Source organism: Phycodurus eques, chromosome 13 (assembly GCF_024500275.1).
Source record: "Phycodurus eques isolate BA_2022a chromosome 13, UOR_Pequ_1.1, whole genome shotgun sequence".
Taxonomy (NCBI): domain Eukaryota; kingdom Metazoa; phylum Chordata; class Actinopteri; order Syngnathiformes; family Syngnathidae; genus Phycodurus; species Phycodurus eques.
In genome coordinates, this window is record NC_084537.1 from 10,838,487 (window position 1) to 10,851,231 (window position 12,745).

The window sequence follows — 12,745 nt, forward strand, 5'->3', positions numbered from 1 at the left end:
CCGCTCGTGGTGCTGGTATGGTGAAGGAGGCGCTAATTGAGTGCACTGGAATAAAAAGGGGATGGGGTGTTCATCAACAATGGGAGGATTGTGAGAGAGAGAGCACAGTGTACATTGCACAAATTTCTCCAGTATCGCTGCGCATATACCCCCCAATTTCCAACTGTTAGCAAGCACCCCACTCCGTCCTCTCTCGGCTTTTTTTCACTCAGTGCCGCATTCAGGGAGCCAAACGTGCGAGTGAGGCGGACAGAACGAGCCCATGAATCAGTGCTGCCTACTCTCACACTAATCATGGCCGTGCCGCATTGTATGAGTTGTGGAGGGGAGAACCCTGCCTTGCAACAAATTCAATCTGACAGCTCGAACTGGATGCACCACCACGACCACTAGCCTAACACCCCCCCACCCCCATCAACCCCATATGAGCTGCATCCTTCATCATGGGTCATTATATAACCCCCACCATTTCCTCGTTCTCTTCTCTTTTCCTGACACACTGGTTGTTAAAGGGTGTCATATAGGGCTGCAGGTTGAGCATTTTTTCCCCTTTGTCAGTGTCTCATCCTCTTATACTTGAACTGTATGATGCCTCCATTACTTGGGGAGACGGGGGCATCATTGCCATATGACCTTAAAATGTGAACATGTTCTGTCTCTGTGCATAATATTACTAAGTAAATGTTCTTTTTTCAGTGAACCCCTGTTTATCGTGGAGGACACGTTCCAGACCCACCGGCAGTAGGTGAAAGTCTGCAATATAATAAGAAGAACTGCACGCATTATTCATTCACTCAACAGTCACACCCCAGTGGTGGTAAGCTACTTGTGTAGCCACAGCTGCCCTGGGGCAATCTGACGGATGCACGGCTGCCATTCTGCGCCTACGGCTCCTCTGACCGCCAACAAACATCTAACAACATTCATTCATAGGCAATGTGGGTTACGTGTCTCGCCCAGGGACACGGCGACAACGTGCTCGGGCAGGGATACGAACTGCCAACCATATATAGAGATATTTTATTTATCATGCAGTTGTACCTCCCCTACACACTTAAATCACATTTAAACTTATTAAAATGTGAAAAAACACACTTTTTGAAGTACTCCTTACCATCTGTTCTCATTCTCGTGCAGTTCTCCAAATAAGTGGTAAAGCGTGGTTGCTTCTCGATATTTGTCACCCTCAGTTTAAATAACGCAAAAGAGAATTAAATATTATCTGTAATTAAATATTATATAATAAAACGCCAAAATGTTCAATCAAATCGTGTAATTTCCTCTAACATAAGTCTGCTAGTTTAATGCTCACATATAATGTGAAACGCCATAGACGGGCTAACAAAAAGATCCATCCATCCATTTGCAAAACTGCTTATCCTGTTCGGCATTGCAGGAAGCCTATCCCAGGCAGACTGCACCCTGGACTGGTCAGCAGTCACAACGGGACTGTTTCCCTCACCAATCAGATTTCAAATTTATCCTCACAGGGCCAGCAAACTGTTAGCATTTCTCTAGCCTCTGATTGGTTGGTCAGAGCAAAACTGTTCAACTAGTATAACACGTCTGTAGCTACGCAGCTACACACATTAATCCATTTTTTAATCAGCATCTCTGGTGAGTATGATGCACTTTATGTAAAAAAATTTTGTTTTTGTCATGCTATTCAATGAATATTGATTCTGAACTGCCCCAGTATACCTGCCACAGTTTGCAAGCTGTTATTGCTTTTTTTGGTAGAGTATTGATATATATATTTTTTTAATCGTGACGTGATGGTGGTGGTATCAAGAGGTGGATTAAGTCAGCTGAGTCCCCACCGCAGGCCCTGGTACAGAATCACAACATTCGATACTTCACAGTTAATACAAGAAAAAAGAAAAAAAAAATCCCTCAAATCAAAACAATCTACTGTATTAGCTTCCCTCTCCCGCTTTCCCTTACACTGTGGCTTCAGCATAGTGTCCCATTGCCATAGCAACAAGGGTTGGCAAATGCCCCAAATATCTAACTATATGCTCAGTCAGACACAAATAGCACCCAACGAGAAACATGCCGGCTGTGCATCGCCTGCATGCTGGAATGTGCGCTACAAGCCATAAATCACAATCAGAGAGAGAGAGAGAGAGAGAGAAATACACACAAAACCACATCCTTTCCTTTAAACACACTGTGCAGTATTAACTGGGACAAGCAGATGCACGACCGTAAACCGCGGATGGAGCATAAAGTGATGATAAGAAAGCAAGATAGTGCGTCCTATATTTGTAATGGGTGCGCGTCTCATGCGCCGGCGACCAATGCGCATCCTTCCTCCACATCAGCTGCCACCGAGGGGCATTTGTCGACGTCACTGGATTTTTTTCTGGGATTTTTTTATGTTCCTTCCTTCCTTCCTTCCTTCCTTTCCTTGTGCCTGCTTGCTAAGCGCTCCCTCTATCTCCACCGCCCACTCCTTCCCAACCATTGATCCGACCACTCACCGGCTTCTTCGCCTCATTACATCAACCGCTCTGCGCTTTGGTGCATTTTTTTAATTTATTTTTTTTACCCCATATTTTGGGGATTTACTTTTAGGACGTTTACCCTTCTCCCTACATATTTGAAAAGAATCCCAGCATGGCGAGCACGGAGGATAAACCGGCCAACAAGGCGGAAACGTCCAGCTGGAAGGACTCCTTCTACAACCCGAGGACCGGCGAGGTTCTGGGGCGCACGGCCGGCAGTTGGGGTAAGAAAACCCCCCTGGTATACCCTATTTTTTCATACTGCATTTAAAGATGTGAGCCTCCCAAAAAAATGGGGAGGGGGGATGTGAGGGACCATCACAGGCCTACATGAAGGTGTAGAGAGAGAAGCTTGCACCATGAAGATATGCATAGCTACACATGCAAGGATGCAGGAATGAGTCATGAACACATAAATTGGATTTGAATTCAAATATATATTTTTTAAATCATGTGCACGAATTAGAACAGCGTTGGGCCTCAGTACATCAGCACGCCCCGGCTGCACCTATATGATGCTTTTATGTAATGATGGTCATGGGTAGAGGTAGTAACAAAACGTCAGGCTCCTATAGGCTGCAGAGCGGGGGCCGTCATGCAGCCCGCCCCTCCCCCGTGCTGCTGTGCAGTGGGATGCTCCATTGCAGTTGCATGGCCGCCTACATTAGCATGCCTGTCAAGGTCAAATGGGATTCCCTCTCTTCTTTTCCCCTCTCTTCTTCCCTCCCACAACCCCACTTCGTGCACTAAGCATTGTGGGATACTTCTGGGAGGAATGACAGAAAAGGGAGTTGCATGGGGCTGATAGAAGGGGTCTCTCCCATCCTTTTAATTAGGGGTTGGGTTTTGCTTAAATATTTCTTTTCCCAAAAAAAAAAAAATAATAATCCCAGTTGTTGCAGTGTTTGAATACATTTGATTACATTTCCTTGATTGACTATGCACAAAAATAAACAAACGATTGATTGTAACGGTAAGGCTAAATCTTTGTCAGAATGTTCTTTTCTCCTGTTTTGACAAATAATTATGCCAGTAGAAATTGTCTTTCTTCTTCACAAACTAGTCCAAACCGAAATAACAGCGCCTCTGCTGGTCACAGCCGAGTAGTGGAATCCAATTTGCCTCAGTTTCTTTGAGATGTGATTAATCAACAATTTCACACAATTGACAGAAGTCTTAATTGGCGATGGGTCGGCACAACAAAAAACAATTCTTCAAAAAACAGACTTCACGCTGTTTATTGCGTATGAAGTTTACTGGCAAACTAAATATAAAACAGGGAGAATTATACCCTGTGTATTTAAAACAACCAAACTTTGCCATAAGAATGTTCCCGCTAGCTTAATGCTAACACATAATGTGAAATGCTATGACAGGCTAACAGATAGCATTGGAAGTCTTGGTGTTTTAACCCTTTATGTATAATTGAGCACAAACTGTGGAGCAGCACATCTAGACAGACAATATTACAATACTCACAGGCATACTTTATCCTTTGTATAACTGTATTATACTGCCCCCCAGTGGACAAGGTGGGAACACTAGAATTTGAAACATTAAATCATGATGCACAAACTGTTTAATTCTTTTCTAATTCTATAATTACTCTAAGTTTTTATAAAGTACAATATTGGCAAATGCTATTTTCCTTATTATAAATACATTATGCATTTTCTTTTGGGGGTGGGGCTCAACGGATTTATGACATTTCCATCCATTCCAATGGGGAAAGATGATTTGAGATTGTGTGTGTTTTGACTTCATTAGATTAAATTAAGATTAAGATCAAATTAAATTCAATTAAGGGGATTTTGAGGCTAGCTACTTGTTTTAAGAAATCCTTCCTGTTCTACTGGCAGCTCCATCCATCCATTTTCTGGACAGCTTTATCCTCACAAGGGTCGCGGGCGCGCTGGAGCCTATCCCAGCTATCTTCGCCCAAGAGGCGGGGTACACCCTGAACCGGTCGCCAGCCAATCGCAGGGCACATATAAACAAACAACCATTCGCTCTCACATTCACACCTAAGGGCAATTTAGTGTCTCCAATCAACCTACCACGCATGTTTTTGGGATGTGGGAGGAAACCGGAGTGCCTGGAGAAAACCCACCCAAGCACGGGGAGAACATGCAAACTCCACACAGGCGAGGCCGGGATTTGAACCCCGGTCCTCAGAACTGTGAGGCAGATGTGCTAACCAGTCGCCCACTGTGCCGTACTGGCAGCTCATTTTGTTCAAGTTAAGTAATACTGTACTGATTCCATTTTTTAAGCCCTGTTTTTATGCAGTGCGGTGAAACATTTTCAGGCTTCCTTTTTTACCTGCAGTGGAGAAATGCAGACGTTATGTGTCGAATGCTGCAGCTTCATCCCTTAAGATGAAAGTCAGCACCCGTATTTTTTAACAGTAGCCAGCATTTCCCCCTTGATCCAAAATGGTTTCCCCCACAGGGGATAGAACACTCAAATGAAGAGATGATGTGGAAAATAGATTGTTGTTGTTTGCGGCAGGTAATAAATGATTCATTACTTTTCTCTTTGTGTTGGTCCAATCTTGACCCCCCCCCCCCTTCCCCCCTGTAGCTCTCATCTTGTTGTTCTACTTGGTGTTCTACTGCTTTCTGGCCGGTATGTTCACCCTGACCATGTGGGTGATGCTGCTCACCCTGGATGACAACGTGCCCAGGTACAGAGACCGCGTTCCTTTCCCAGGTTAGTGTCTCCTCCGTCCTCACGTGCGCTACGGTAAAGCTTTCAGCTACAGTAATTGCCAACACAGCTCCATCCATTATTCATGCTTGATTAGTCATATAATGAGATGCCATTGGAGTAAATGTACTACAATGTAGTTTTGGCTTTCCTGTATATGTATCGACCTGCTTGGATTCCTTCACATTCCTGCTCTCTCTCTCTCCCTTCCAGGATTGGTCATCCGTCCGAACTCTCTGGACATCGTGTTCAACAAATCCGAGCCCCTCAAGTATGCACAGTACGTGGAAAACCTGGAGTCATTCCTGCAAAGTGAGAGCCGTGATGCATTCATATTTATATTGATGTTCTTGTCAAGGCAGATTTGTCATATTGGTATAGCGCAGGGGTCACAAACCTTTTTGAAACCGAGAGCTACAATACTTCTTGGGTAATGATTAATGGGAAGGCCTACCGGTTACATACACACTTCTGAAATAGCAAATTTGCCCATATTACCTTTTCATCAAGTGTTGTTATTATTAACTCATTAACTGCCAAGCGGTTTCCAACCAGAGTTCCCCATATTGCCAGCCACTTGCGAGCATGTTGACTTATCTTACAAGACCCACGCAATATTGTTTAGTGACAATATAAGCATTGAATGTACCAAAACAAAGAAAACAATTCTTTGTTTTGGTACAATTGGTTGAATGTACCAAAACAAAGAATTGTCTTCTTTTACCCAAAAACTTGGTTCCTATGTTTTCTCTGTTCGCTAGTAATCAGCAGTAGAACATGGGTAGGTTTCACTAATAACAAAGCTTTTCATGAAAAGAAACATGTCAGACAGAACAGTGACTTTGACGGTAATATATATATATATATATATATATATATATATAGAGAGAGAGAGAGAGAGAGAGAGAGCTCAAGTGTGACTTACTTACACGCCGTTAGTCATTCACTCCATCACATCTTTCTCATGATTGCGACACACACAATCTGTTTATACTATATATATATATATATATATATATATACATATATACTCATACTGTCTGACTGTAAGATGCCAAACGTCAGACTTCCAACGTGTTGGCATTTCTCTCCCTTATAATTGATGTGACAAGTCCAGATTCACAGCCTAATCTTTATCTTTTACTCAAAACCTGTGCTGATCTCAAATCCACAGTGATGCAACACTGCCATCCACTGGTGTGTTTGTCATTACAGTTATAGAAGCTTGAATTATGCAAACAAGCTGGGCTGTGTTCTACATTGTGTTCTATGCCTACCGTTGAAAAATGTACTTGACGAATATATACGCCTTTGGGAGTAAACGGTTGGATTCCCGTTGACAAATGTAAACGTCCACAGCAGTGAATGAGTTTGTAATTTTTGCCGCAACCCTCGTGAATATAACCAGTACAGGAAAAAAATGCAGGACTGATATTAATCTGTGTGAAGACACTGATCATGGTAATGATTTCTCACAATAATGTAATTATCAACAATGATTTAACAAGGTAAGAAACACATCAATATCAACATGTAAGACTTTATTTTTTATAAATCTCTGCGACATAACATTTTCAAATTATCAGCAACATTCCTAGAAAATCACAATCTCTCATCACTGGTAAAGTATTAAAGTATTTTATATGTAGAAAATACTGTGAAAATAAGTGCTGTGAATACCCGTGCATGGCAGTAATGCCTAAGTTATGGAGTTCCATTATTATGTTATGTCGACAGGGCACAGAAATCAATACAATGTCTGCATAATTCTGACTTTCCTGGAATGTATCCAGGAGTTTTATCTTCTCCTGAATGGTCAGGATCTTCCTCCCAGAAGCCTTTGAAGATGCAGGATGCTCGGGGCCCATCATAGAGCTTAAAAGTGCTTAAAGCTAAATTAAAATCCAATAACGTGTGAAGATCACCAGCAGCCAATCCGAGCCTGAGAATGAAAATCCAGTGAGACTGCTGAAATGTTTATTATTTTGCACACATATTGACTTTTCACTGCATTTTACTATTGATGTTTTTCATACTGCACAGTATAATGGATACTATAGTCAAGGTACTGCACACAACTGCTATCTGACCTGTGTCCGCCTCCACCTTTCAGAGGATTACAATGACACAGAGCAGGAGAAGAATCTGGACTGCCCCGAAGGGAAGTATTTCCTGCAGGATGAGGAACTGGAAAAGAAAGTGTGCCGCTTCAAGAGAGGCTACCTTAGCTTCTGCTCTGGCCTGTCTGACACAAACTTTGGTTACTCTGAGGGAAGACCATGCGTGCTTCTGAAACTCAACAGGGTGACTAAAACCACAACTCCTATCCCTTGTAAAATGATAGGAATCATACGGTGGGGGGGTGGGGGTGGTCCATGTATTTGGTACCTGGGCCTTTAGTGAGAAATAACTTGACTTAATTCAACTCTTAATACAGCCTCGTCAGTTTGTAAATATAATACATGGTACTCAGCTGATTTGCTTATTATTAAATGTATCAATGTGTGCAGTTCGCTACAGATGTATTTTGCTAGTTGAACACTTTTGCTCAGACCAACAGATGAGAGGACAGAAAAATGCTGACTTTATTGTGATTCTGAAGGCCCTGGGCAGATTAGTTTGACATGGCAACACAGAAAGGCTGAAATTTGATTGGATGAAAAGAAATCTTAACATCCACATCAAGTACCAAGAGAAACACTATGAAATGAAGAGAATAGACTGTAAGGAATAGAGTAATACAATTTCATGGGAACAAATAGTAGAATGACAGTTACAAATTCAGTAATAGAGTTTTGGGCAGTGCTTTGATTTGAATTCATTTCTCTGCTCACCTTGTAGATTATTGGCCTGAAGCCTATCGGGGACCCTTACGTCAACTGCACCGTCAAAGTAAACTTTTTCCCTCCCAAATAGATGTGCTTGTATGTGTATTTTTGTTTTTGTCTTTTTCATTTCTGTCATTTAAAAAAAAAAAAAAAAAAAAAAAGCTGTGATGAGCAGAACAGTGTGACCACTTTGTTTTGTTGATCTTGATTTCATTTCCCTCCCCCTTTCTGTCTGTTTTGTTTCTTACTGACTTTCTTCTGCATGCTGTCAGTGGCGACCTTAGGGTAAGCTGGTATGTCAAGTATCGGGAATAATAGGCCAGAATAAGAATAACTGCGTAGTAAAGTCACAATGGCGCCAAAACCCACCCCTGTGCCATTTTCAAGCCATTATTAGTGCAATCAGCATAATGTGCGCTGCAAATAGCAAATTTACAACAAAGCATACCATGCTTTCCACTTCATTACAAACTCCACACTAACAAAAGAGGGTCATCGCTTAGTGTTTTGTTGAAAGAAATTCCATATAAGGCATGCTTCCATTAACATGTATTCTGCTCTGCAGAAGGAGAACCCAGTTCAGATGCAGTATTTCCCCAGAAAGGGCCGCATTGACCAGATGTACTTCCCCTACTATGGCAAGAAAGCTCACGTGAGTATTTCTCTCGGGTAAAAAAAAAATAATAATAAGTTGAGGCCCTCATAAGTCAAGGTACCGCTGTACGAGTAAATGTAGTTACGAGATTGGTTACTGAGCAAATGAAACTCTGAAAAATCTATTTGCGTATAATCCTCAAGTATTTGTAGTGTACTTTGTTACTTCCCACCACTGATCCACAGTTCACTGTGTACCTCCTGTGGTCCAGATGAACTACGTTCAGCCCCTGGTTGCCGTCAAGCTGCTGCTCAACAAGGAGGACTACAACAAGGAGCTGTCGGTGGAGTGTCGGGTAGAGGGCTCTAACCTGCGCAATAACGACGAGAGGGATAAGTTCCTGGGCCGCGTCACCTTCAGGATCAAGGTGGTGGAGTAAAAAAAAAAGAGGGAAATTGCCGGTCAAAAGGAACCCCCAGCCGGTGTGGAGGCTGCCCACATTCGCTGAGGAAGGAAGTGTCAAATCCCTCTCAAGACAGCATTCGGGATGAGGCAGATTAGTCCGGCCCGTAGTCGGAGAGCCAGTTACGAATGTTGCTTTGATGACAATGACCCTTCTTTCCTTCAAGATTCCTTGCTGACCTCCGCAAAAGATCCCAAGAGAACAAGACACAGGCTGTGCTCCTGATCCATCCCTTCCACCTGTTGCACAAGTCATCCCCGTTTTGCTTTCATTTCGATGTGATTAGCTGAATTTATAGCCAACGCAAGCAAGCCATTTGGAGCTGTCGTGTTATCGCCGATGCAACTTCTTCATATTTTGTAGATCAGGGGTGTCAAACTCATTTTTGTCGCGGGCTACATCCTAGTTGTGGTTTCACTCGGAGAGCCGTTAGGGCTGTGAAAATTGTAAAAAGGTATCAACGTGAACATCACATCATATGATTACCTATACATCATTGGATAAGCATTTGATTGGTATTCTACCCACAAAAAGTTGGGGATATTGGGCTTTTGAGTGAAATCTCATGATGAACCTAAAGTGCTCTAGAACATTGACAGGTGAACTTAATTGCACCTTCTCGAAACGTATGAATGTCCAACTGTAAATGTACTTTTTGCACAACTTGCTGTCTTCTAACAAAGAAGTGAAAGGCAAAATTCACAGCAGGTGTTTTTCAAGGACGTCCACTTCTCTGCCTTTCTGTGACACTTCCAGTCTCTCTATATCGAGGCTTCAGACAGAATGTTCTCGTTTCTGTATTATTCTTGATCAGACTAACTGGAGTCTCTGGAATCTTCAATGAGTCACGAGTGTTGTGATTCACAACTGAAGGTATAGGAACACACTGAAATAAGTTACACTACAAAATGGTTCCATTATGTCCACTTCTGTGACTTTTCCAGTCTCTCTCGCGATGGCGAGGCTTCGGACAGGATATTAGTATAACTTATTTCAGTGTGTTCCTGTAAATTCGATATTGAATTGCAACACTTGTGATGAATTCGATTATTCAATCAAGAGCTACTCCAGTTCTTCTGATCGAGAACAATACCGAAAGGCGGAGGTGTGAGACCTCCCCTTCGGATCCTATCGTGCTAATCGTCTGTGTCTTCCTGCATTATGCGTGTAGGTCTGAACCATTTACATGGAGGTATAAAAATCAGTGTTTGCGACCTTCACTTGGCCAGACCTGCACGTCTCCAATTGTCTGACAGAGAATAAACGGCGCAAGTTACGTTGTCTTATTTATTTCAGGTATTCTCGAACGGAACAAGTCATTTTCCCCACAACGTCGTCCTTGGAAATATATTGGTCACCTGGAAAGGTTCTAGTGCATTTTCGATTCATCCTCAAATTTCACCTGAAAGTCAAATATCCCAATCTTTTTGTTTGGTTGTAATATCTGTTCAAATCGAAGAAAATGTTTGACTTTGGTTCAGATAATCTGCCCAAACTAAACAAACAAATCCATTTAGCAACAACTATGAAGTAGAAAAACTCATTGCTGATGTGGTGCCCCAGGGCTTTTGAGTTTAACACCTTTCGATAGATCTTCCATCCCCGGAAGAGAGCAGTGTTGTTTTCATCCCCCCATAGTCGTATGGTATACGAACGACAGCATTAAAGATGGTCCTGAGAGAGAATACGAGGATTCTTATCTTGTTGTGAGATGGTGGGGGAAGAAGTCCGGTAGCTCATTTCCAGCACTTATTTTATGATTATTATTATTTTTATTTTTTGCAAAAGTGTCACATATTACACCACAAAGAATCCATATGTTGATAATATAATATAGCAACTGTATTCCTGTATATGAAAAAAAAAATATCTTTCTACATATAAATACATAGTGATCCTTAGCATATTTAGGGAATAATAGATAAATCTTTGTGTTGGGGCACGTGTCGCCGCAACCTAGTCTCGTGCCGTCCGTCTTGCCTGTCTGCATGTCTGCCTGTCTGTTTTTCGGTCAGTCTGTCTTCCTGTGTGCTCACCTCTCCATTGCAACAGCCGACATGTGGGTGAGCCCTTCAGGATTAGATATGTTGTCTTGCTCCGATGCTATGGGAAGCCGTTTGAGCATTTATTCCATATCCTTCATTTCCAGCTTAAGGTCCATGTACTAGCACGCTCTTTGGCCTCACTAGTAAGACAAGTCAGCATGTTTTTTTCCCACTACTACCTTTCACTGCTTTATTACATTTCTGCACTCTAGAAGATAGGACAGCTACATGTTATGAATGGGGCAAAACTATTAGTGAACATTTTGGTGCTACCAGTTTATGACACATGCCTACTAGTTGGGCCTAGTAGTGTTAGTAGTGCAGCACAGTAGTTTACAAGTAAGGTGAATTTGTGTCCTCGTAGGCTAAAAGCGGCAATAGTAGAGGTTAAAATGTTACTAGTAAGGCGTTCTCTCTTTGTCCGCACTAGTAATACAATTTAGTTCACTAGTATAATGACCATGTCTTACTAGTAACTTTTTTTTTCACTACAGCTGTCATTTCTGCACTCAAGTAGGACAACTACATGTCACTAGTGATGCAAAACTAATAGTGGGCATTTGGGTCCAGGTAGCTACTAGTGCATGACACATGCCTATGAGTCGGGCCTAGTAGTGTTACTAGTGCAGCACAATAATTTACTAGTAAGGTTTAATTGCATACTCGTGGGTCAAAAGTGACATTAGTCGTGGAAAAAAACATTACTAGTAAGACACAGTCATTCTATCATTGTGGTGAGGCCAAAGAGGGTACTAGTACACCTTAAACTGAATATGAAGGATATGGAATCAATGCTCGAAGTGTTGTCCATAGATACAAGCTGAGGAGACAAACATGCGCACACACACACTAAGTACACTGTAAATTGCTTCGACGTCAGAGAGGTGCGGTGAGACAAACGAGGAAAAAAAGATCAATAAAAAGCATCGCAAAGTTCAGCATTACCTGTAAGTATGTGCTAAATATCACTACGTGATCTCTATCTCTCTCCGGCTCTCAAATATTGTTTGTTAGTTTTCTCTCTTCTTCGGCCCGTTGATCTGATTGTCTGCCAGTCTATTACTCTTACTCAATGTATATATATCTACTGTAAACACTATCGACCATATTTACTTAATTCACACTGTATTTTTGTCACAAAAACACAACGTCTGTGGATTGTAAAGAAATAATTTAAATATTTACAGGAAATGATCTTATTCAAAACTATGTTTACACAGTGTTTAAAGGAACCCATGTTTGAAAGAACAACTTGTAACATCTCAGGGTGCCTTAAGACCTGATGAAATAAATTGTGAAATAAAAGTGATTTTGAAGGAAAAAAAAAAAAGGACACTCGTTTGCCTGTCTTGTTTTTTTTTTTGTTATCCCTAATTTTAGAGCCTATCACAGCTGATTTTGGAGTACAGCCTGGACTGGTCCCCAGTCAGTCGCGCCATGAGGGCACAAACAGAGTGAACTTCGTGAACATTCACAGCGTGACTGGGAAAAAACATTATATTCACTTTTGAATTGAAGTTCATTTCAGTCTGTACATTTGTACTTATTAAGGAGTCAAGTTATTTCTTCTACTTTTACTCCAGTCTATTTTCACACAA

General features: G+C 41.8%; 1 protein-coding gene across 2 annotated transcripts; it reads left to right on the forward strand.

Annotated features, from left to right (window-relative positions):
* The first annotated feature begins 1,740 nt into the window (after window positions 1–1,740).
* Window positions 1,741–12,469, forward strand: atp1b3a (ATPase Na+/K+ transporting subunit beta 3a). 2 transcript variants are annotated; one of them, XM_061694365.1, is made up of 7 exons: window positions 1,744–2,731; window positions 5,091–5,219; window positions 5,430–5,528; window positions 7,330–7,520; window positions 8,058–8,108; window positions 8,610–8,696; window positions 8,911–12,469. In XM_061694365.1, exons 1-7 carry the CDS (start codon window positions 2,620–2,622, stop codon window positions 9,076–9,078), a joined length of 837 nt encoding a protein of 278 aa, XP_061550349.1. In that variant the 5' UTR covers window positions 1,744–2,619; the 3' UTR covers window positions 9,079–12,469. The 2 variants fall into 2 exon arrangements, with proteins under 2 accessions (XP_061550350.1, XP_061550349.1); XM_061694366.1 differs by lacking the exon at window positions 8,058–8,108 and having other exon boundaries at window positions 1,741–2,731.
* The last annotated feature ends 276 nt before the right edge of the window (window positions 12,470–12,745 follow it).

What these genes read in the sequence shown, in the direction of transcription:
- atp1b3a (XM_061694365.1), top strand. Translation starts at nt 2,620, where the DNA reads ATGGCGAGCACGGAGGATAAACCGGCCAACAAGGCGGAAACGTCCAGC. An exon ending in CCTGGAGTCATTCCTGCAAA is followed by an intron (nt 5,529 to 7,329) that starts GTGAGAGCCGTG and finishes TCCACCTTTCAG; the next exon opens with AGGATTACAATGACACAGAG. An exon ending in ACGTCAACTGCACCGTCAAA is followed by an intron (nt 8,109 to 8,609) that starts GTAAACTTTTTC and finishes TCTGCTCTGCAG; the next exon opens with AAGGAGAACCCAGTTCAGAT.